A 21,398-nucleotide genomic window follows, 5' to 3' on the forward strand; every position below is an offset into this window, starting at 1 on the left:
TTGACTGCTTAGGCAGATGCCAGGCAATGGTTTGGCTTAAGGAAAGGAAATTTATTCACACAGTTTTGAGATTAGGAAAAAAGTCCAAATCAAGATATCATCAAGACAGTACTCGCTCTGTAAAGACATGGTGCTCTGGAGTTGGCGTGTCACGTGGCAGGGCACAGGGGAACCTCTTTTGGCCTCTCCTTTCTCTTTCAGGTTCCGTTGATAGCAGCTTCTGGCTGCTCCCTCTGTGGCTTTTTCTCTTTTTTGTTTCAATTTTTTTTTTTGCTTATAAAGGACTCTGATAATAGGATTAAGACCCATCCTGTTTGAGGTGAGCTGCCCCTTAACTGAAGTAGCCTTGTCAAGATGTCCTACTTAGGATAGGTTCCCACCCACAGGAATGGATTAAGTTTAAGAACATGTTTTTCTGGAATTTGTATCTTCAAACCACTATGCAGGGCAAGTGTATAATCTAGAAAAGTCTACATAAACGTGGTAGGCTCTCCTGGCTCCCTGGAGGGCCCCCACACCAACCCTCTGTGACCAGCTCAGCACCAGGCCAGCCCACATTCCCAGCATGGGTCCCCAGCCCCAGTTTCGGAGAGAGCAGGGTAACCCTCATGCCCATAGGGGAGCATGTATGCCTGAGCCTGTCTTTCTGGTGGTGCCAGAGGGACTGAACCAGGATGCTCATTACAGGCCTGCCTCCTCGGACTTGCTGTGGGGGAGCAGGCAAGGCATGGCCGCCTGGGCAAGGGATTGCTGGCTGTAGGACCCACTGTGCCACTCCTCAGACTTTAAGGGAACTGCTTGTTAGGGAAGAGGGGATATTCCTATCTGTGTAAATTATAAATGGGGGAATTCCCAGGGCCACTTGTGCTTGCCCAAGATAATATGTATATGCAGAAAGTATCAGGGAGGCTACCATACTTCTGGAGCTATTCTCTAAACTCATTTTATGGATAAGCCCTGAAGGAGGGTACTCGCACAGGGCAATCTGCAAAGACTGGGAAATGTGTGTTTTCTTTACCTTTTTTGTTGTTATCTCCTGGCATTCAAGGAAAGCTCTGTCATAACGCTAGCTAGGTAGTAGCTTAAGCACCAGAAGACTCCTCAGTGTCGAAATTCCAGTAGTACCCCAATAAATTATCAAAATGTCGAGGTTTCAACAAAAGATTACCAAGAAACATGATGCAATGGCCAAGGTAAAGGAGAAGATTAAAGCATTAGAAACCATCAGTGTTGAGGATCAGATTTGGGACATTCCAGACAAAGACTTAGAAAAAATGATCCTAAATATGCACAAAGAGCTGGAGGAAAACATGGAAAAAAGAAATCAGAAAATGATAGATGCACATAGACATGGAAATTATGAAAAATAGTCAAACAGAACCGAAGATTACAATAATAGAAATTTAAAATTCCCCAAAGGGGTTCAACAGCAGATTAGAGCAGGCAGAAGAAACAATCAGTAAACTTGGAGATAAGACTATTGAAATCATCCGGTCTGAGGAGCAAAACGAATGAAGAAGAGTGAACAGAGCCAGAGGAACTTGTGGGACACAGTCAAACATACCACTGTATGCATTGTGGAAGTCCTAGAACGGAAGAAAGAGAGAAATGATGGCTGAAATTTCCCCAAATTTAATGAAAGACATGAATATACACATCCAAGATGCTCAACGAACTCCAAACAAGATAAATACAAATAGATTCACACTATACTACATTATAATTAAACTGTCAAATAATAGAGATTCTGAAAGCCACGAGAGAGAAGTAGTGTTTCACATACAAGGTGGTCTTGATAAGTAAACATGGAGGCGAGACAGCAGTGGAAAGACATTTAAAGTGCCAAAAGCAAAAAATTGACAACCAAGAATCATATATCCACCAAAACAGTCTTCAAAAATGAGGGAAGGATTAAGACATTCCCAGATAAATAAAAGCTGAGAAACTTCATCACCAGGGAACTGGCCCTGCAAGAAATGCTAAAGAGACTCTGCAGATTGAAAGGAAAAGGACACTAAGCAATGACTGAGACCACCTGAAGAAATAAGGGTCTGTGGTAAGAAAACATGCATAAATATAAATACCATTACCAATGTATTTTTTGTTTGTAACTCTGCATTTTACTTCCTAAAGTATCTAAAAGGCAAATGCATGAATTTTAATGGTAACTCAGTGGTTTTGGACCCATAATGTATAAGTATGCATTTGGTGCCAAAAACTACATAAAGATGGAAGGCTTTGGGGTATAGGACATAGATTATGCATGTCTGAAGCTAAGTTGATATTAAAGCAAACCAGATTGTTATAGATTTAGGATGTTAAATTTAAGCAACATGGTAACCACAAAAAAAATATTACAGATTATGCAAACTCATAGATACAGAAAGTAGAGTATATGTTACTAGGAATGGGGTCCAGGGCAGTGGGGAATTAATGCAAGATGAGTATGAGGTTCCTATTTGGGGTGAAGGGGAAGTTCTAGTAATGGATGATGGTGAGGGTACCGCAATGCATGAATGAATGTGACTGATCCCGCTGAATGGTGTTCTTGAAAGGGGTTGGGATGGAAAGATTTATGTCGTATATATGTTTCCACAATCTTAAAAAAAAGCAGAGAAAATGACAATTGAATGCAGTACGTGATACTGACTGTAATCTAGAATGGAGGAGAAAATGCCCAAAAGGACATTATTGGTACATATGAAAAATTGGAATATGGAATATAAGCTTAACATCAATGTTAGATTTCGTGAACTTGATGACTGCAGCTAAGGTGTGGGTATCCTTATTCATAGAAAATGTGCGTGGATATTGTATGCTGTAGGAGCATGATGTGCATAATCTGCTTTCAGTGTTACAGGTGGATGGGTAGGTGGGCAGATGGACGGACAGATGATAGAACGATGGAATAGTGCAGCAAGGGTGGCAAAATGTTGAAGTTGGTGGATCAGGAAGGGTATCTGGGGGTGGGTGAGGGTATTTTGGAGTTCTGTATAGGGTTTGTATTATTTTTGTAACTGTCGTGTAGATTTGAAACTATTTCAAAATAGAAATATTTTTTAATGTTTATTATTTTTATTGCTGAATTCTACTTCCCTTTGTAAAAAAAAACAAATGAACGAACAGACTGACAGAAATGTATAAATATATAAAGTTAAGGAGAAAGTTTCCCTGCCTTTGAGTCCCCAGGAGTGGTGGCAGTTACCAACTTCACCAGCATCCTGCAGAATTTTCTTTTTTCTTATAAAATAAACGTATATTTACACTACTATGTTTTCTTGCAAGATTGCTGTCATACTGTACATATTGTTAATTTATATGACCTTTTCCCTATCGTTGGGCGTGTAGGTTTTCTCCAGCTTTTTCCTATCTCATAAATTCTGGTATTTATGATGCACATGTAACCTCATGCTTTCTACTGGCATTTCTGTAGGACAGGATCCTGCAAGTGATGTACGTTTTAACTCTAGGTAGGGTCTGTCACATTGCCTCTAAAATAATTTCCCTGTTTGCGAAGACCAAAGACAGCCTTTGAAAATAGGATACCAGACCTCTTGTGCAGAGACCCTCCTGGGCCAAAACTCAGCCACTGCAGAGCCCTAGGCATCCAGTGGCCTGGCAGAGCTGGACAGCATAGCCAGACCGAGAGGCACAGGGTGCTGTACTCCAGAGATGCTTTTTGGCTGTGGCTGCTCCCTCTCTGATATATCATTTTTCCACGAACAAAATCATTCAGTGTGTACATATCTTGCATAGAGGTATTAGTCAGGATTCTTTTAGGGTGAAATGTCTAAAACCCAACTCAAATGGCTTCACAAGGAGAATGTTGGAGTTCACAAAGGGGACGATGACAAAGAGAGCAGATGCCAGCACTCAGGGGTGGCAGTGGGACTCTTAGCCCCCGCCCCCCCCCAATTTCCTCTAGGTGGCTCACATAGTCCTTACAGCAGTTGGTTACAGAGGGGGTGGGGGAGACCTCTTCCCAGCCCTCATGAAGGGTCTGCTTGGATATGTGCCTTCTGTGTCTGTCACTGTGACTAAGGAGGGGTTCCATCCAGCCTGGGCTGCGCTTCCTGGGGCTGGGATGGTGGGATCGTGCCATCGTCATCAACAGCCCAGCAGAGTTCCTGGGAGTGGGAGAGGATATGGGCCAGGAGCAGTGGCAGGTGTTCCTTACCCCAGAGGGAGTGAATCTGGCTCCTGGACTGTTAATGATAGAAAAGTAAACTCATCCTGTCCTGCCCCTTGGGCCTGTTATTTCCAGAGTCTCGACTTCAGTGTGGATGAGAAGGTGAACCTTTTGGAGCTGACCTGGGCTTTTGACAATGAGCTCATGATGATTGGGGGTGTGACTCAGCAAGCAGCCTTGGCCTCTTACCGTCAGGAGCTGAGCTACCTGCAGTAAGAGCCTTGAGGGAATGGGGGTGGGCATTGGGGTGCATGCTGGCCTTGAAGGGAGTTAGGACAAATGGCATACTGGGCAGTCTCCCTCCCCACCCTGAGTGCATCTCTGTGATCAGTCCTGGGGTGGGACTTGTACACCCCTTTGCGGTGTGCTCTCTGGCCCCTTGGAGGGGCTCACAGTGTGAGGACTCTCGAATGGAGCTGAGATTGTAGATGTGTGGTCACGGTGCATGAGTGAGGATGTTTGTCTGGTCTGGGAAAGGCCTAAGGAGCCAGTGAGCAATTCAGTAGCACCTCCTCCAGTTTTATTTCTGCAAAACTTAGGGTCACCCAATGTTCCCTCCCACTTTGTGAGGAGCTTGGGAATCTGTATTTCAGGGTCCTCACTGAACCCCTTTTAGCAAGATTCCAAAGAGAAGGATTTAAACTTGACACTGGAGTTCACTGGGCAGAGATGGAAACGCTCTGGTCAGCCAGGGAGGCATTTTTAAGACACACCGGGAGGCTTCTATGCTGGAGCCAACTAGCAAAATAGAAAGAAGAAACTTTCAAACATTGTCACAAAGTGCACAATTGACTGTGGGCCAGATGTGATGCCCTTCCACGTTAGCTTGGTGCTGGCTCTGATTTAGCTGACCATTCAGGCCGCCTGTGCTAAGCAGTCATGTAAAGGTTGCTTTTGTGTTTCTGTTGATTGTTTCAAAGCTGCAGAAAAGGCTGGTAGTGAGTTGATCATTATTGAATCTGGGTAATGGGTACAGGGCAGTTCATTGTGCTCCCCATCTGCCTTTGTGCAAGCCATGAGCCATACCTGTCTCAGGTTAACCTCATGCCCCGTAAGTGGGAAACAGGCACAGAGAGATTGAGTAACTTGGCCAAGATGCACATCACATCACTGTTTTGTTCCAGACCAAGGCCAATATCAATTAGAACAAATTTCTATGCAGTAAAGATATCGGTGCAGTGGTGACTCTTCAGATTCTCATCTGGCACAGCAGGAGTCACTGACCAGAAGCAATGCTGCCAGTATAACCTTCTTAGCATCTCTATCCTTGGTGCTCAGTTATTCAGAAGATCAGAAACAGCCCTCGGGAGAAAGCTAGGGTCCAGGTCTCTCCTTTGACCTTGGCAGGATAGCGGGAGAAAAACTCCATGTGTCTTCAGTGGGAGGAGACTTCCCCCACAGTGGCGGGTGCCAAAGGTGTCTCGACTGGCACAGAACCTCTTCTGGGGGCCGAGGGGTGAGGCTGAGCCGAGGTCACATGCAGGGTTGCCCTTTGACCTGTCAGTTTGCCCTGCTCTTGCTGGGACACCAGACCGTCCCAGGGCAGGGCTGTGACCAGGCAGGGGTACAGGACTGGCCTCCTCCCCTCATGTGTCCAGTCCCTGAAGGGTGCTCGGTTCCGGGGCCCGCAGATCAGCTCTTCAATGTCCTGGGGTGCTGGAGGTGAAACTCCCTGCCAGCACCCTGGGTCAGGCTTCCTGGCTGCAGGAACTCCCCGGTAGTTGCTCCTTGCATGACACCCAGCTTCCCTCTCAGTTCGCACATCTGTAAAATGGGCACCTGCAAAGTAACTGTGTGTCACCTTGATCCCAAGTGCAGCACTGGCCATGGCCGGCACCCCATTAGCACTGGCGATCTTTTTGCTGCTTATGTGGGCTCGGGGCTTGCCAGGCCCAGGAGGGCAGGCCAGCGGCAGTGTCTCCATTTGACAGTGTCTCCTTGTGTGAGCAGAGGGCAGGTGGAGCAAACCACAAAGGAGCGTGACAGAGCAATGCAGGATCTGGACAAAGCTGAGAAGAGGAACCTGGAGTTCGTGACGGAGATGGACGAGTGCCAGTCTGCCCTGGAGCAGCTCACCGAAAAGAAGATCAAGTAGGTCCTGCTAGAGTTCCTTCCTGTACCTGGGCCTGGGTCATGTACTCTCCCACCTGGTTCCTTTGGCCCATTGCCTACCCCCTGCCCTGTGCCTTGAACCAGGGTGGCTGACAGGCCCATTGCCTACCCCCCCTGCCCTGGGCTGGGACTGCTACCCACCAAGGCCAACATCATGATCAGGCTGGCTGGAGCCCAGGGGGAAATGCAATCTCGGGTTCGTTTTTTCTTGAAAGGCGAAGGGTGCATTACAAATGAGAGCATTGCTCTTCAAGGTGATGCCAGCACACCAGGCAGCTGCTCCCAGTGTGTGCTCCTGTGGGCTGTGGGGACATCCTTCTCTCCCTGCCTCGTGACTGGGCTCTGTCATACTCAGGCTGGGTCCATTAATCACCAAGATGTGTGGTGTGATGAGTGAGGGCCTGAGGGCTGAGGGGCTTTGGGCAGGTGTGCGCCCCAGCAGGAAGGCGATCTGATAGTGGAAAGACCCAACCACCCAACTCTGACTCCTTGCCTGGCTCCCTAGTGGTGCACTGGTCAACCCCAGAGGGCAGTGGTCAGGAGGTTTCTGAAGGGTTGGTGGCCAGACAGACCAGAGAAAAGGATTGTTTTACTTACTTACTTTATTTATTTATTTATTTATTATTCATTCATTCATTTATTTTTGTGGCCCTGTCTCTCTGGTTGATTAAGCAAAACCATTGAGGAGACCAGCCCACATGGATTTCCCAGTTTGCAGCAGGGACAGGGACTGTGGGGAACAGTCTTTACTGAAGGCTCCGCTGGTACAGCCCAGCTGGTTACTTACCTTCAAGAAGTTTCTGCTCGCCCAGAGGTTGCTACAGGTGTGCCCTACAGAAAGTCAGTTTCTTGCCCCCGCGACTCTCTTTTGTTGTCCTCCTGCCTCTTTGCCCAAGTGGGGTCGGGGCCGACAGGTCTGCTCCAGCCAGGCGGAGCGGCTAGAAGGATCTGGCTAGAGTGCTGGCCCTGCACTCCCTTGCTGTGACCTCGGGTGAACTGAGTCTTTTCCGTCCCTGTCGGGGGGATGGGGTAGTGGCAGCACCCTCCTCTCCAGTATGACCAAGCAAGGCTAACAGGCACAGGGGTGAGTTCACCATGTGTGCCAAGACCACGAGCCCTGCTGTGGGCTCAGCAAAGCGAGCAGAGGGGGAAAGGGGTAACACAGACACCATGGGGTGCTTTGCCTTCACTTCTGCTCCGTGAGCAAGTGTCTGCATGATCTTAGAATGTGGGCTGGGACCCCGTGGCCCCAGGTACCTTCACCCTGCGCCTTGGGACCCTCTACTGTCCTGGGACATGTGTGATTGTGGCTCTCAGCACTGGGACCGCCTGAGATGCTCCTTGAGGGGCAGTGCCAGGTGCCAGGGATTTTCGCTCTCCCCTGTTTCAAACCCAATCCTGAGAAAGGTATGCTTTGCCAGGCGTGGGACCTGTCCTATCTGCCTGCCATAAGCCCTCACCCCTCAGGCCTTGGCTCAAAGGGGAGAGCTGACAAAATGAACAAAATGCCTGCCCCCTTCACAAGGACTCTGAGGCAAATTGGGGGCAATGAGAGGGGCAAAGGAGGAGAACATGGCCTCTGCCTGTTCTCATGGACGATGCTCCCACGACAACGGCGGTCCGAAGGGGGTCATGATAGGCAGGGGGTTAACAGCTGCACAGCCCCACTGAGTTTACACAGCTAAGCAGGGGGGCTTAACTGAGCCCCTTTCCTTCCTTCCCCAGAGGCCCTGGGAGGCCCAGGATGTGGAGCTGTGGTCGTGGTCTTCAAGGAAGGGGCTCCAGTCTGAGAGATATATGTGCACGGAGCTGCTGCCCTGTGCCTGGTGTCTGCACACACGTGGCCTTGCTTGACTGCCGCCACACCCCTGTGACAATGGTGGTTTTGTTCCCATTTTTCAACCAAAGAACCCAAGGCATGGAGTAGCTCAGTAACTGGCCCATGGTCACCTGATAGCATGGCCTGGAGTAAGCTCATGTCCTCTCTGTCCTTGCCTTATACTGTCCTGGAGGAGTGGGGGCAAGCCAGCTGTTCCAGTATACCCAGAAATCAAACATGGGCCAGGCAGCTTGGAAGGCATTTTTGCCTAATGCGCCCTCATCCGTGACCCTTACCTTTGGGGTCTCCACATATCCGTGCTTGCAGTGTCAGGGACATCTGCCTCTCTTCGTGCCACCATCTTATGGAAGTTGCTCTGGGAAGGGCAGGTCCTCACTTGTCCTGTGCACCTCCCATTCCCCTTCCTTCCTTGGGGGTGGGGGTGGGGGTGGGGTCAGGCTAAAAGCAAATGCAGGGGCCTGAGATACAGTCTGAGTGGGCTAGAGCCCACACGATCCTCTGCATGGCATGTGTTAGAGGGTGCTGCAGTGAGCGGTATGCCTGTAGCATCAAAGGACAGTGGTGTTTGTGCGTGTGTGTGTGCACGTGCACATGTGTGCATATGTGTGAGTATGCATAGGTGTGAGCATGTGTGTGCATATGATTGTGTTTGTACACACATGTAAGTATGCATATGCACATGAGCATTATGTTCACAGGTGTGTAAATGGATGCTAGCTTTCTAAGGGTAATTTTCAGGAAAGCTAAAAGTCTAAGCTATACTTTCACCAGACATCACAAATATTTCCAGTCAAACCTGAAATAATAGATAAACCTGGTATTGCTATAAGGGGGTGGCTTGGTAAGGCTAAAAAAGCAAGGATTCGCCCCCACCCATTACCACTCGGAAAAGCCGAGGCAGCCCCCCAGGGTCTTGTTTGTAGGAGAGCAGGTGGGACCCGGGAACCTAAGCCCTTTCTGAGCCCCCCTCCCCAAAAGCACAGTGTACAGTGGGTCCATGTGCAAACAACCAGCATTTGTTTCTGGTCTTGTCAGCAATCGGTGGTCTTTATTCCACTGATTTCATTTACAGTTCCCAGCTGCAGAGTTTTCCATTTACCACTTTGGACCAAGCAGTTTCCTGAGGGTGAGATTAGAATATCTAAACTGAAGGCTACCTCCAGCCACAGGGCTGAATCCCCTCATCTGAGAGTCCCCGTGGCTCCCTGTTCAGTCATGGGTGTGAGCCTCTATGGAGAGAGACCATTTTACAGATTTGTAACTGAGAGAATGTTGTTAGAAAGCAGCAGCCGGGGTGCTGGAATATTGTTCCCTGTTCTGGACACCCCTGCCTTCTCGTTGCCGCTGTTGTAACTACCTTATCACCAGCCTCATTTCTGCTGTTTCCATTAGGATCCAGCCCCAGGGGCGTAGCACTGGTTCTAGTGGTTTTTCGTTGGTACCATGAGGATCTTAAATTGCTGCCTTTTTGAGACCCTAGCGAGGGCAAGGGGCGTTCAGGGACCCACCTCCGGACTCTCCTCTTTATGGGCTGCTCACAGTGAGGTCTGATTTCCACCTGACCTCTTCTCCCATCCACTACCGGCCAGCTTCAAAGTATTCAAAGAAGAAAGCTTTGCTTACTAAACAACTGCATCCAAAAGCTAAGATTGATTTGGTGGATCTGTTTGAGTGACTGTATTTTTCCTTGTGGCTAAAGGAAATAACCATGCAATGGGTTGGCTTCAACAGTGGGAATTTTTTGGCTCATGGTTGTAAGGCAAGGAAAAGTCCAAGCAAGGCATCATCAAGGCAATGCTTTCTTTCCAAAGACTGTATCATTCTGAGGGTGGCTGCTGGTGATCCTTGGTCCTGGGCTCCTCTATCACATGGCAAAGCACGTGGTGGCCTTTGCTGGTCTCTCTTCCGGGTCCCACTGACTGTCAACTTCTGAGGTTTTTCTCTCCATCTGTGGCCACCAGAAGTAATCTTATCAACAGGAAGGGATTAAATTTAAGAACATGTTTTTCTGGAATGCATACAGCTCCAAACCATCCCAATAATTGAAAATTGACTTTCTTCAGTAAGGATTTGCCATACTTGGTCCCTCCTATCTGGGAAGAGTTTTGTGATGTATCTTGCCTGGGGCTCAGAGAAGCATAAACTCTAAGGTGGTGTCTCATGCTGGGACATCTGGGGTGGATACTAAAGGTACAGCTGAGCTGAAACTCAGGCCTTCTGGAGTATGCAGGTGTCTTTGGGTTTTAACCCATTAATTAAGCAAAGGAAAATTATCAGTAGGTTTCTAAAAACAGCTTTTATGATTGTGCTGGGTATTTCTTATTACAAAAGTAATAAATAGTATGGGTTCATTATAGAAAATATGGGAAATACAAATAAAAGGAAGAATAAAACCAGAATTGTTACTTCCCCGTGGGGAATCACTCCTAACATTTTGATGCCCTTCATGTCCTTTTTCTATGCATATAATTCTTTTCAAGATGTATCACATTGTATCTACTCTCCATAACCAGATTGTTCTTTACTTAGTGCAACACGTTGTGAGTATCTTTGCCCAACAAATTTTTTTCCAACAATCATTTCTGGTGGCTGCAGAGCATCCCGGTAGGTGGGCCTGCCCTGTTTTGTTTAACCATTTCCCTTTTGTGGGATGTTTCAAGGGGTTTTTAAAGAGTTGAGTGATCCGATCAAATACGAAGTTTCAAAACTATCCCAAAGGTCTGTAGAGTGTTACATTAGTAAATTTATCATGCTGTTTTTCCTCCAAGTAACAGTTGCCGTTGCTGCATTTTCCTCCCTTTGGGCATTCTTTCCTTAAGGTTCTGGAATTTCTCCAGACTGTGGGCTGGAGAGTGGTTCCTAGGTGCCCCCTACCCTGGATTATTAAACCGCCCAGCCTTTGGATGCAACCAGTTTTCCTCATCTTAGGCTAGACAGACTAGGTTGGAGCAGTCCCAGGAAGCTGCTGTTTCAGTGACAAGATTGAGATTCAGCCCTGATTTTGCTTCTATACAGAAATGATTGTTGCAGAAGATAAATGCAGAATCTGAGAAGTAAAACACCTCCCCTTTTCTGGGATTGCCCTGGGAATTTGCATATGTAGCCCATTCCTGGGTGGGGGAGGCTCCTTTTAGGTGCTTTGGTTAGAGGTATTTGCAGGCTAACAGGAGGCTGCCTGGGGCGTCCTGGAGCTCCGTGCTCCGTGGGGTGCCCCAGAGGCTCTGTGGGGTGCCCCAGAGGCTCTGACACTGATGTGCCAGAGGTTGCTGTTACCGCTGACACATCAACCAGGCGGTAGGGAGAAACATCCACTGTCAGGCCCATGAGGCATCTGCTGGGGAGCCTGCCCTGGAAGTTCTTGCTGCGTTGTTAGAAAGATGGCTGCCACCTGGCAGGTGGGGGCCAGTTGAGTCCAGGACGAAGCAGCCCAAACACTCAGGCACTGGGGCTTCAGGGTGAGGCCAAGGGGCTGCACCACCAGTAGGGTGCAGGAGAGGGCACGTCTGCGTGGGCATGGGGCGTGGGAGATGTCCTGCGGGAGCTCATGGTGTGCGTGTGTGCATGCAAACATCCTGCAGGCAGCTGGAGCAGGGGTACAGAGGGCAGCTGGCTCTCCTCCGGTCTGAGGCAGAGATGGAGCACGAGCTGCTGCAGCAGCAGAGCGCCAGGCAGAGGGCTGAGCTGGAGCAGGCCGCCGAGCACCTGCAGGAGGAGGAGACCCAGCTCCGCCAGAGGCTGACGCTGGCCTGGAAGGTAGGGTGGCCCGGGGCAGGACCACGTCGGGCAGCTGGAGAGTCCACAATGACTTGGGGTCCATCCCCTGCCCCCCCTATTCCACACACACACCCTCCCAACCAGGCCGTATCTGACTGATAAGCTTCCACTTGCAGTAAAAGCCTACAGTTCAGAGGTCAGGAAACACCTGGGATTTTCAGCCTAGGCCCATTCACCGTGGCCAGGAAGTGTCTTGTTTCCCAGTGACCTCAAGCTCAGATGCCCGCGGGGTTCATTCTCACTCCTGGGGGTCCATAGCAGTAAAGCCGCGGAGAGGATGGGGGCTACAAAACGGAACCTGGACAACCTGGGGCCCTTTGTGGTCAGAGATGCTATGGAAGCAGCTACACCCCTCCAGCTGCACCCTCAGAGGCCACAAACACAATATGGAGTTAGGGAAAAAGACCCGAAGCTCAGGCCCCCACCCCCTACGGACCTCTAGGCTTGCACCTAAGCTTTTGGTGGGGGCCCATGGCCGTAACTCACCCCTGCATCTCGCCCCACGGCTCAAGTCTCTTGGAATTGTGGAGGTCGGTGTTCAGGTGGGGATGCAACTGTTCCGGCATCCTGGATGTCTGGGAAGAGGGGAGGGGGCAGGTATGAGCGGCTGGGCCACCTGGGTGGGTGGGACACAGAAGCACTGACCAAGGGCTACCATTGTCCCAGGACCCCATCCCCACCTGCCTTCCTTCACTGCTCTGCCCTTTCCCTCCAAGCCCTGAGAGGTCTTTTTTTTTTTTTTTTAACTTTTTATTTTGGAATAGTTTTAATCTTGACAGCTGCAAAAATAATATAACCATTCAGAGAACTCCAACATATCCCATGCAGATGTGGCTAATATTTGCTGTATTAAATTAATATTTGCCACATCATTTTATTTATCTACCAACACATCTCTATCCATCATCTGTCTGTCTATCAACTATCTACCTATCTATCCATTATCTGTCTACCTGTCTGTGTGTCTATGTCTCATATATCTCATAGGAAAACAGCCGCTTACAGAAGGAGATTCTCGAAGTTGTGGAGAAGCTTTCAGAATCAGAGAAGCTGGTCCTAAAACTGCAGAGTGACCTCGAGTTGATGTTGAAGGACAAGGCAAGTCCTTTCCCTGTTTATTAGAGCAGGGCAGGGGGCTCTGGGCAGAGGGTCAAGGTGGCAGACATCTGCAAAGAAGACATGGTAACTGAAGTCAGGGTTTGTCTCTGGAAATCGTAGTGGAGAGAAAATTAATGCAACTTCCCCTGTCTCCCTCCCTTCTGCAGCCAGGCAGGGAAGCCACAGAAATGCCAGCTCACTCAGGCCTTGTTCGTGGTGAGGTCTTAAAGTGATGGCTCTCTGGGGTTCTTGGGGGGGCCCAGGAGTCCCCCAGCCTGCCCCCACCGCATGGGAGAATGAGGCAGAGGGAAGAGGCTGTGTGGGAGGCAGGGCCTGGGCAGAGGGCGTCCAGACCCAGAGCCTTGTGGGTGGACCCCAGTCTGCAGGGGTTGAGTGCCAGCCACTCTGATAAATCCAGAAAGCTCTTCTGCCTCCGAGACCTTTTAAACAAGGTGAGGGGACTGATGATGCTGGAGATGATGGTCCAGGTGAGGGGTGAAGCCAGCAATGCTTGCAGACCTGAAGTGCTAGAAAGAAGGGAGGGAGGGTCCCCAGGGGGTCCCACTGTGCCCAAGGCCTGGGGTCATCTCCGTTGTCCTCTCCTCTCTCACTTCCAGCTGGAACCCCAGGACAGGGAGGTCCTCCCACAGGAAGAACGGTTTGCAGACATCCTGAAGGAATATGAGCGCAAGTGCAGGGTAAGGCCCCAAGCTGGAGAATCGACCCACCCCAGCCAGCTCCCCTGCCCCCACTAAGCCATTGTGAGCTCTACTTCTTCCTCGTTCTGGACCTAGTACACAGAGCCTCATGCACCCCTGCCCCTTCCTCGCCTACCCCTTAGCCTGGCCTGCAGCCGGACAGAGCAGGGTCTCCTCCCTCTAGTACTGGCAGGGCCCACAGACCTCCCTGCCCACCTTGCCTGCTGCACAGTCCGGGGCCCTGTGCCCTCTGCCCTTCCAGGAGCATGCACCCTGAGCTCGGGGTTGGCCGTCCTGGGCCTCCGTGGGAAGTGGGGCTGGCAGGGGCCTGGCTCCTGGAACGGATCCCCCATTCCTCCCTCTAGGAGGAACCGCGGTCCTCCTTCATGCCCCAGTTGCCTGGGGCCCCCAGCTTTCCCAGGTCATGGTCACATGATGTATCCCAGAGGCCAAGGCCATCCTGAGAGCGGGGAGTTCTGTGCTTTCAGCATCCCTTCTGTCTTCAGGTGCAATCTAGGGAGTTCTCTCGGTCTCCGTTCCATTTAGTGTTAAGATTTCTTGGGCCAAACCATCTACGTGGACCATTCCAGGAGGCTGCACTGTCGATTGGTGCAGGAGTGTCTCAGCCTGTAACCTTAAGTCTAAACAGTGGGACAGCCCAGCAGCAGAGACCTCAGCAGGCAGAGGGCGGAGCAGGGGTGGCAGCGGGTGGCAGCGAGTGGCAGCGACCATTCTTAGGACCCTGTACACCCTTACAAATTATCAAGGGCCCCAAATGTTTTTTTTTGTCAATGCAGATTACGTGGGTTATCTTAATATTTGCACATTTAAAGTGAAAATTTTTAAAAATATTTATCAATTCATTTTTTAAAATGTTACCTTCATAAGTTGACACATTTTTATGGAAGATAACTATTTTCCAAAAGAAAGACAACTGAGTGAGAAGTGTGCCATTGCTTTACATTTTGGCTAATCTCTTCAATGGCTGGCTTCATAGAAGGCAGGTGAATTCTCACTTTGATTCTGCATTCAGGCATGTTGCTGCACGAAAGTGAGAGGATGAGAGTGAAAAGGCAAATAGCATCTCTGTATGTCCTGAGTTCTTCTCCTGCGTGGGCCCCATAGACCTTCTCCTTGAGGGTCTATGCCTTGTTCTGTGGGATGCAGAGATGGTCACAATGACTCAGGCCCCTTCTCGTTCTGGAATGCTCAGTTCAGTGACTGGTCGGACCCCTGCACTGCAAACTTGGGGGCCTTTGTGAGTCTCCCTTTCTCCCCCTCCCTCCTCATCTGTGCCCTGGGAGACCGAGGAATGTTTTAAAAAGCCAGGTGTTCCCTGGAGCTCAAGAATAACACTGCAAGGAAAATGCCCATCTCAGTGCATTGCAGATAAATAGACGGGCGGCCAGTTGTGTCTCACCATGATCCAACCCATAGGATCCATCCTTTTTGAGAAATTTCAGTATACAAAAATAATTACAATAATAGTAACCTAACAAATCAGACTTGAATTGGGTTAATTTTTAATGATTCAGAACAGTTCTTCAATATGTAAAATAATTTACCTCATGGTTCCTTAGTAGTAAGCTCCTGTTAGGATTTAATTTCCTGACAGTTCATTTTTGCAAAACTTAACCCAGAAAAAGTTTTTATGATGAGAAAGCCCGTGTGTGGTTACAGTCCGGCGCCTCCTTGTTCTTCAGATGGCTACGGCTGACTGGCTCCCAGCAATCCAGGTAGAGACATTGTGTCAGAGTAGCCAGGTGTGCAATGACTTTTAGTCCAGTCGAGTCCTGATAGCCTTGAAAATAACATGGAAGTGGCTGGTTCTGGAGACGAGAATCATATTTGGATGTCATCGCCAAATGAGCCATGACAAATAGCACAACCCTTGGACTACAGCTGTCTGACACCACACCTAAGCCCACTGACAGGAATGCGAAGCAAAATCTCAGAATCCCAATAGCGTTTATGGTTTGCTCATTTATTAGTCCTGCAGATTTGCTTTAGTAAATAATTATAGCACAATTTAGTTGAACACTATAATTTATAACTGTCTGAAGATGTGCTTAGTGAAATTAGCATAATCTCACCAGGGCAGCAATATTTAGTTACCTTGTGGTGTGAGGCAGTAGATGCGGTTGGTCTTACTCCCCACAGATCACGGACTTAGTCCCACTCCTTCCACTTGTAGGTCATTACTCTAAGTCACATCACACTAAAACCCCGTAATTGTTTCTAGGGATGCTGTTATGGTCTTGGCTAAGTTGACCAATTGTCATGCAGTAGTAGTTGTACATGATTAGAAAGTTGAGAAGGTGGGGGCAGGGCGAGGGAGAATATCTATCCTCCAAGCTCGTAATTAATTCGTGGGGTGCCCTATGGCCAGAGAAACAGAATGATGCTTTAGAACAGCTCAATTTTAAGGAACTGTTGATTGTCAATTCATTTCTTACTGATTTCTCTCCAATCTAAAGTAAGAACTGGTCTTTGTTCCTGATGCACGTTGCCTTGGCAACACCAGAGGATAAAGGTGAGCCTGTGGTGGTGTGCAGTGAGCCCACAGCTCCCCATCCTGGGGGTCTCCCTTGGACCCCTGCCCCTGGGTCTGGGGTACCCTATCACGTTTCCCTGCACTGTTTGGTTCTGTCCTTTGAACACATGGTGTGGTGTGAGCTGAACTTGATCCATGTGTTTTGAGTTGGGGAAGTGGGGTGCTGTGTTCAAGTGGAATGTGCCACACAACTTTCTGTCAGGGATTGTCATCACTGCTGTTTTTTTCCGTTTAAGCTTTTTTGAATAGACTCAGAACCTTAGAAAAAAAATCTTAACCTATTACCTTAACGCACTAGGTTTCACGACTCTGTTACTTAAAGAGTTGGTACTCATTTCATTTTCGGTTCTTGAAATTTTAATTTTTTGAAACACCAGCCAAAATAGTCTGTGTTTTGGTACTAACCTGTTTATCAGGAAATTTCCCCCTCTCTGCCCTTTTGGACATCTTGAGTTGTTTCAAACTGCCATTTGGAGCATTTTGGAAGCTTTTTGTTTCAAAATAATTTCAAACTTATGAAAAGTTACAAAACCAAAAATAGTGCAGGGAACACAGATGTCCCCTTTGTGCGGATTCACCTGTTGCTGACAGTTTATCCCCTTTGCTCCATCATTGGCACACGTGCTCTCTCTGTCTCTGTGCAGTTTTGAATATATACCTGGTATTTTTTCTGATTAGTCTCAGGTAAGTTGTCCACATTCTGGCCCCCTACAGCTAAATACTTCACTCTGTGTTTCCCCTGTGGTGGGTCAATGCCAGCTCTGGCACATGCATGAGGAAGCGACACAGGCATAGGGAAGCCAAGGAAATGGCCCTGTCTTTGTTTAACTCACCAAATGGTTAGGAACTAAAACTCCAGTTTACGTGTTTAGGTTGGCATCAGAAATTGCAGCTTATTACCTCGTGTGGCCTTAACACATTGTGGATATGTGCCGGCCTTCTGTTGAGAAGCCCTGAGCAGGGCTGGACCATGCTATATGGATGGGGGCCCCACCATCTCCCTCTGCCCAAGCTGGGCCGCAGGCTCTGTGGCCACAGGCAGCCAGAACAATTTCTCTTCTTGCCTGGACAGGACCTGCAGGACCACAACGATGAGCTGCAGGTTGAGCTGGAAGGCCTGAGGGCCCGGCTGCACGGCACACAGTCCGCAGGAGCACGGCTCCTGAGAGATGGCCCAGAAGGTAGAGCCCTCCCTGGGAGGGGTGGCTGTATCCTGTTTGGAGTCTGGCGGGGCTGTGGGTGGGTCTTGCTACCCCTCAGAGGACTTCCATTTGGGTCTTTTGGGTCTGGGCACTCAGCGGCAGGGGCAGCTCACAGCACAAGGTCACCATGGCCTGGTCTCCCAATGGTCACAAGTCCAGCTTGGACCGCCCTGCAGGGGTGAGGTCCCCTAACTGAGGCTGTGGGTTTACACAGCAACCCAGAGCAGTGCTGGTGGAGTGCTCTTGATTTAACATTTAGATATAAGTGCTGGAAGTGGTTATGACCTGATCATGACCTCATGGGAAATGCATCTACTGCAGTGTGTGTTTCCAAAGGACCCTCAAGGGGCTGTGGTGAGGACTAAAGGAGATACTGTGTGGCGAGTTCTCAGCACAGGCCGGAGGCAGAGGATTCATCAAATAGGCATCTCAGCAAAAGGAGGAGAGGCAAGAAGATGGGGGGAGTAGGAAGACCACATTTTCCAGAGAAAAGGGGGGGAGCGCTAGACCACATTTGCCAGAGAGAGGAGGGGGAGCATGGGGACCATGTTCTCCAAAGAGAGAAGAGGGGGAGCACGGACACTGCATTCTCCAGAGAGAGGACGGGGAGCATGGACACTGCGTTCAGAGAAAGAGGAAGGGGAGCACGGGAACTGCATTCTTCCAGCTAAGATTGTAACTCATGGTCTGGCACAGATTGTTCTTGGATGTGTGAATCCGTTTCTGTGACAGCTGTTATAGAGGAAGGAAACTAAATCCCATTAAAATGCACCGAATGACTTGGCCTGGTGTTTGGAGAGGACACAGGTGGATTGAAGGAGGGAGGGCTTGAGAGACACCATACCAGGCAGTGTCGGGAGATGTTCCGCTCCAGGGTAGGATCTCATGTTGGGAGAACCAAGGGTGAGTCTACAGTGCAGGGAAGTGCTCTGCCTTGGGCATGGAGAAGAGACAGGATCTTCCCAGCAGCTCCGAGCAGCGCAGCAGCCAAGTGCCTGACCCTGTGTCATGCATGGAGCCGTGTGTCTCAGTTATGATTAGAAAAGGACAGGGCCTCATGCTCCCTCGCTCTGTATCCAAAGCCATTGAGGTTTGGATATGCTCCCATCCTGCAGCGCCAAGAGCCCTGAGGACCCATGTCTAAGCATCTTGCTGCTCTGGAGACCAGGAAGAGGGGTTTCAGGTGGCAACAGCCGTCCTTGAGGTGGGGTGGTCCCTCTGGAGGACAGTTTGGGGTTAGCTGGTTGCTGCCCTTCCTGACCAGGGAGCTAGGGTGGGTGCCGCGTTGAGCTTCATGGCCTGCTCCTCGCTTTGCAGCTCTCGGGGCACTTGGCTCCATGCCCGTTGCTGCCCATGGGCCCCTGGGGATGGTCCGGCAGTGCTGCCACTCAGTGTCACAGGGCACGGTGGCCTCAGCACTTCAGAGGTCCTTGTCCTTCCCTCTGCAGCCCTGAGAGCTCACGGAGCTCCTATGTTGCCCGAAAGCTATATATTTAATAAAGTAAGAGAGAATTTGTACCTAGAAGAGCCAACATGGGAACCCAGATTTAGGCCCACCTGCTAAGTCCAAGGCCAAGTCGCCACAAGGCCAGCCTCCCTTTTGGTACCAGCAGCAAGTGCAGGGTCCCCCATACCACCCTCAGAATTTATTAGAAGGGCTTTTGGAACAAACTGGAAGCTGCTACCCTCACGGTTAAGATTCACTGGGGGGAAAGGAAGATTAAAGTCAGCCAAGGGCAGGAGACACATGAGGCAGATGGAGGGGCATCTCCTGCCCCCAGCTTCCAGGCGTCTGCTCCCCCTGGACATGTGACTCCCCCACAGCCACATGGACAGCATGCACAGGGTATTGCCAACAAGCAGAGCTCAGCTGGGTCTCTGCATCCAGATGTAATTGGGGCTCCATCCTGTGAGCATGAATGGCCGATGGCCCACAGGCTTAGTCTCAGTCTCCAGGTGGACTGACACTGCACAACCCGAAGCCATACCTATGTCACGTTGGACTTTCTCACATGGCCAGGTGCTTCCCTGAGACTGTATGGTTTTGGCCAGTCTTCCCCCCACCCCCCACCAAGTCACACTGTTACTTTCTGCCCAGCTCAAGACTCACAGGCAAGCAACCTACCCTCCCAGGGGCCCTGGCAAAGGTCAGCCTCTCTAAGCAAGACCGTATCCTTTAACTCATGGGAACCTCCAAGGAGGGTCCTGGTGGGGTGTCCTATATATGTGGATCCAGCTCTATTGAACCTGCAAAATAGCCCCCACTTGTTTGCAGTTTCTTCATTAGAGTCTGAAAGCTCCAGACTCCCAGTCCTAACTGCCATAGACACACAGGGAGCCCTCAGAGAGGGACCCACATCTGCCACTCCAAGACCAGTGTAGGCAGAAAGGGTTGGGGCATCAGGGCATTTCTCAACTCCCCAGGAGCCACACACAGAAGGGTACATAGCCCACAGGGGAGAGGGTGACTGCTGCCTCCCTTCGTCGAGGGACCCTGGTGGCTCAGAGCTCATTATCCTGCTCAGGAGCCACCAGCTATGTCCCAGGGAGAGGCCATGCTGAACTCCCAGGTCTCAGGGTCTCCCCTTGTTGAGAAAGACCTCGGGGCGAGGCCGCTGAGGGCAGTCCCAAGCATTGCACTGCTGCAGATTAAGCCAAAACGACTTCACAGCTGTGGCCTTTTCTCTTTCTGCCTCTCTTCCCTGATGGGGTGACCCTTCCTAGATGCACTGCAGAGGTTCAGTTGGCCCCTGGAGGTGAGGAGGGGTCTGTCTGCTGCCAGAAGGAATGGTAAGGATGGGGTGGTGGTGGTGCAGGGGTTGTGGATGGCACAGGCTGCGGTTGTCTGAGCTGGGCTGGGTGCCCAGCCGTTCTGGGCCTGCCCAGCCAGACTGATGGCCGGCGGCTGTTTTCCAGGGCAACAAGATGCCCTGTTTCCTGGGAAACTGTTTCCTGAGCATCCTTGACCCCAAAGTCTGCTGCCTTTATTCAGGGAAATTTCTTTGGAAACTGGAAGGACATGATGAGAGTTAGAAGAGGGGTCTTTCCCCCTCTCCCAGCACACGTGAAACCCTAGCAGTGACCTTAATGCGGTCCTCGGGCCAACTCTGTCATGTACCCCTCACCACACACCCCACATGGGATTGCTCAGCACATAGGGCGCAGGTAAGCCCACCTTCCCAGGTGAGCCAGCCACCCTGCCTTGCAGGGAGATGTACTCAGATGTCTGCCCACCCTGCCGATGGCCGTAGCTCTTATCCCAAGTGGGTCTTGTACACCAGACTTAGCTGACACGATCCGACATGGAGTGTAGGACGTAGTAGCAGGTAACCAGGGCCACCAAGAAGGGGGAGGGAAGCTGAAATGAAAAGGATCAACCCCTGAGCGGCACGAGTGTGTGTGGTCCCCTACCGTGCAGTAAGACCTCGTAGGAAGCGCCGTCCCACGGAACACTGACTTCTAGGGGAACCTGACTTTCAATCACAGCCTTTTGGACGGTCATGCTGTCCCTGGGAGGCCACCCCTAGGTGACTGCCCCTCTCTGGCCCTGGTTCCTCTCGCAGAAAGCACCTGTGTGGTGAACTTGGCTGGGGATGGTGAGAGGGAAGCCAGGGATGAGTCCCCCATGACCTCCAGGGCTGGATTGGAGGCTTGGGAACTGCTGCCGCAGTGCAAGGCAAACTGTTCGTCCTCCTCTTGGCAGGCATCATTCTGTTTGGAGGGGAGCCGCCCCCAGTGAGCATAGAAACGGAGATCATGGTGGAGCAGGTGAAGGAACACTACCAAGACCTCCAGGTCCAGCTGGAGAGCAAGGTGAGGGGCACCGGGAGCCGTGAGGGGTGGGGGCTCCCTGCTCGCCTGCACTGGCATTTCTACGTACACATCTGGTTCGTAACAGGCCAGCACAGGGGGAGAATGGTTTGTGGGTAAA

At 50.3% G+C, this 21,398-nt stretch overlaps 1 protein-coding gene across 10 annotated transcripts in view; it reads left to right on the forward strand.

Moving 5' to 3' along the window:
- NINL (ninein like) overlaps window positions 1–21,398 on the forward strand; it is a 213,480-nt gene that overhangs the window by 121,140 nt on the left and 70,942 nt on the right. For 9 of the 10 annotated variants that reach the window (XM_077114056.1, XM_077114107.1, XM_077114026.1 and 6 more), the window contains 8 exons: window positions 4,265–4,401; window positions 6,140–6,280; window positions 11,720–11,894; window positions 12,903–13,013; window positions 13,631–13,711; window positions 17,338–17,446; window positions 20,192–20,257; window positions 21,171–21,280. In XM_077114056.1, the coding sequence (XP_076970171.1) occupies window positions 4,265–4,401; window positions 6,140–6,280; window positions 11,720–11,894; window positions 12,903–13,013; window positions 13,631–13,711; window positions 17,338–17,446; window positions 20,192–20,257; window positions 21,171–21,280 (930 nt within the window). The remainder of the gene's footprint in view (window positions 1–4,264; window positions 4,402–6,139; window positions 6,281–11,719; window positions 11,895–12,902; window positions 13,014–13,630; window positions 13,712–17,337; window positions 17,447–20,191; window positions 20,258–21,170; window positions 21,281–21,398) is intronic. The other variant, XM_077114062.1, reaches the window with a different exon arrangement.

The sequence above is a fragment of the Tamandua tetradactyla genome, chromosome 1, assembly GCF_023851605.1.
Source record: "Tamandua tetradactyla isolate mTamTet1 chromosome 1, mTamTet1.pri, whole genome shotgun sequence".
Taxonomy (NCBI): Eukaryota; Metazoa; Chordata; class Mammalia; order Pilosa; family Myrmecophagidae; genus Tamandua; species Tamandua tetradactyla.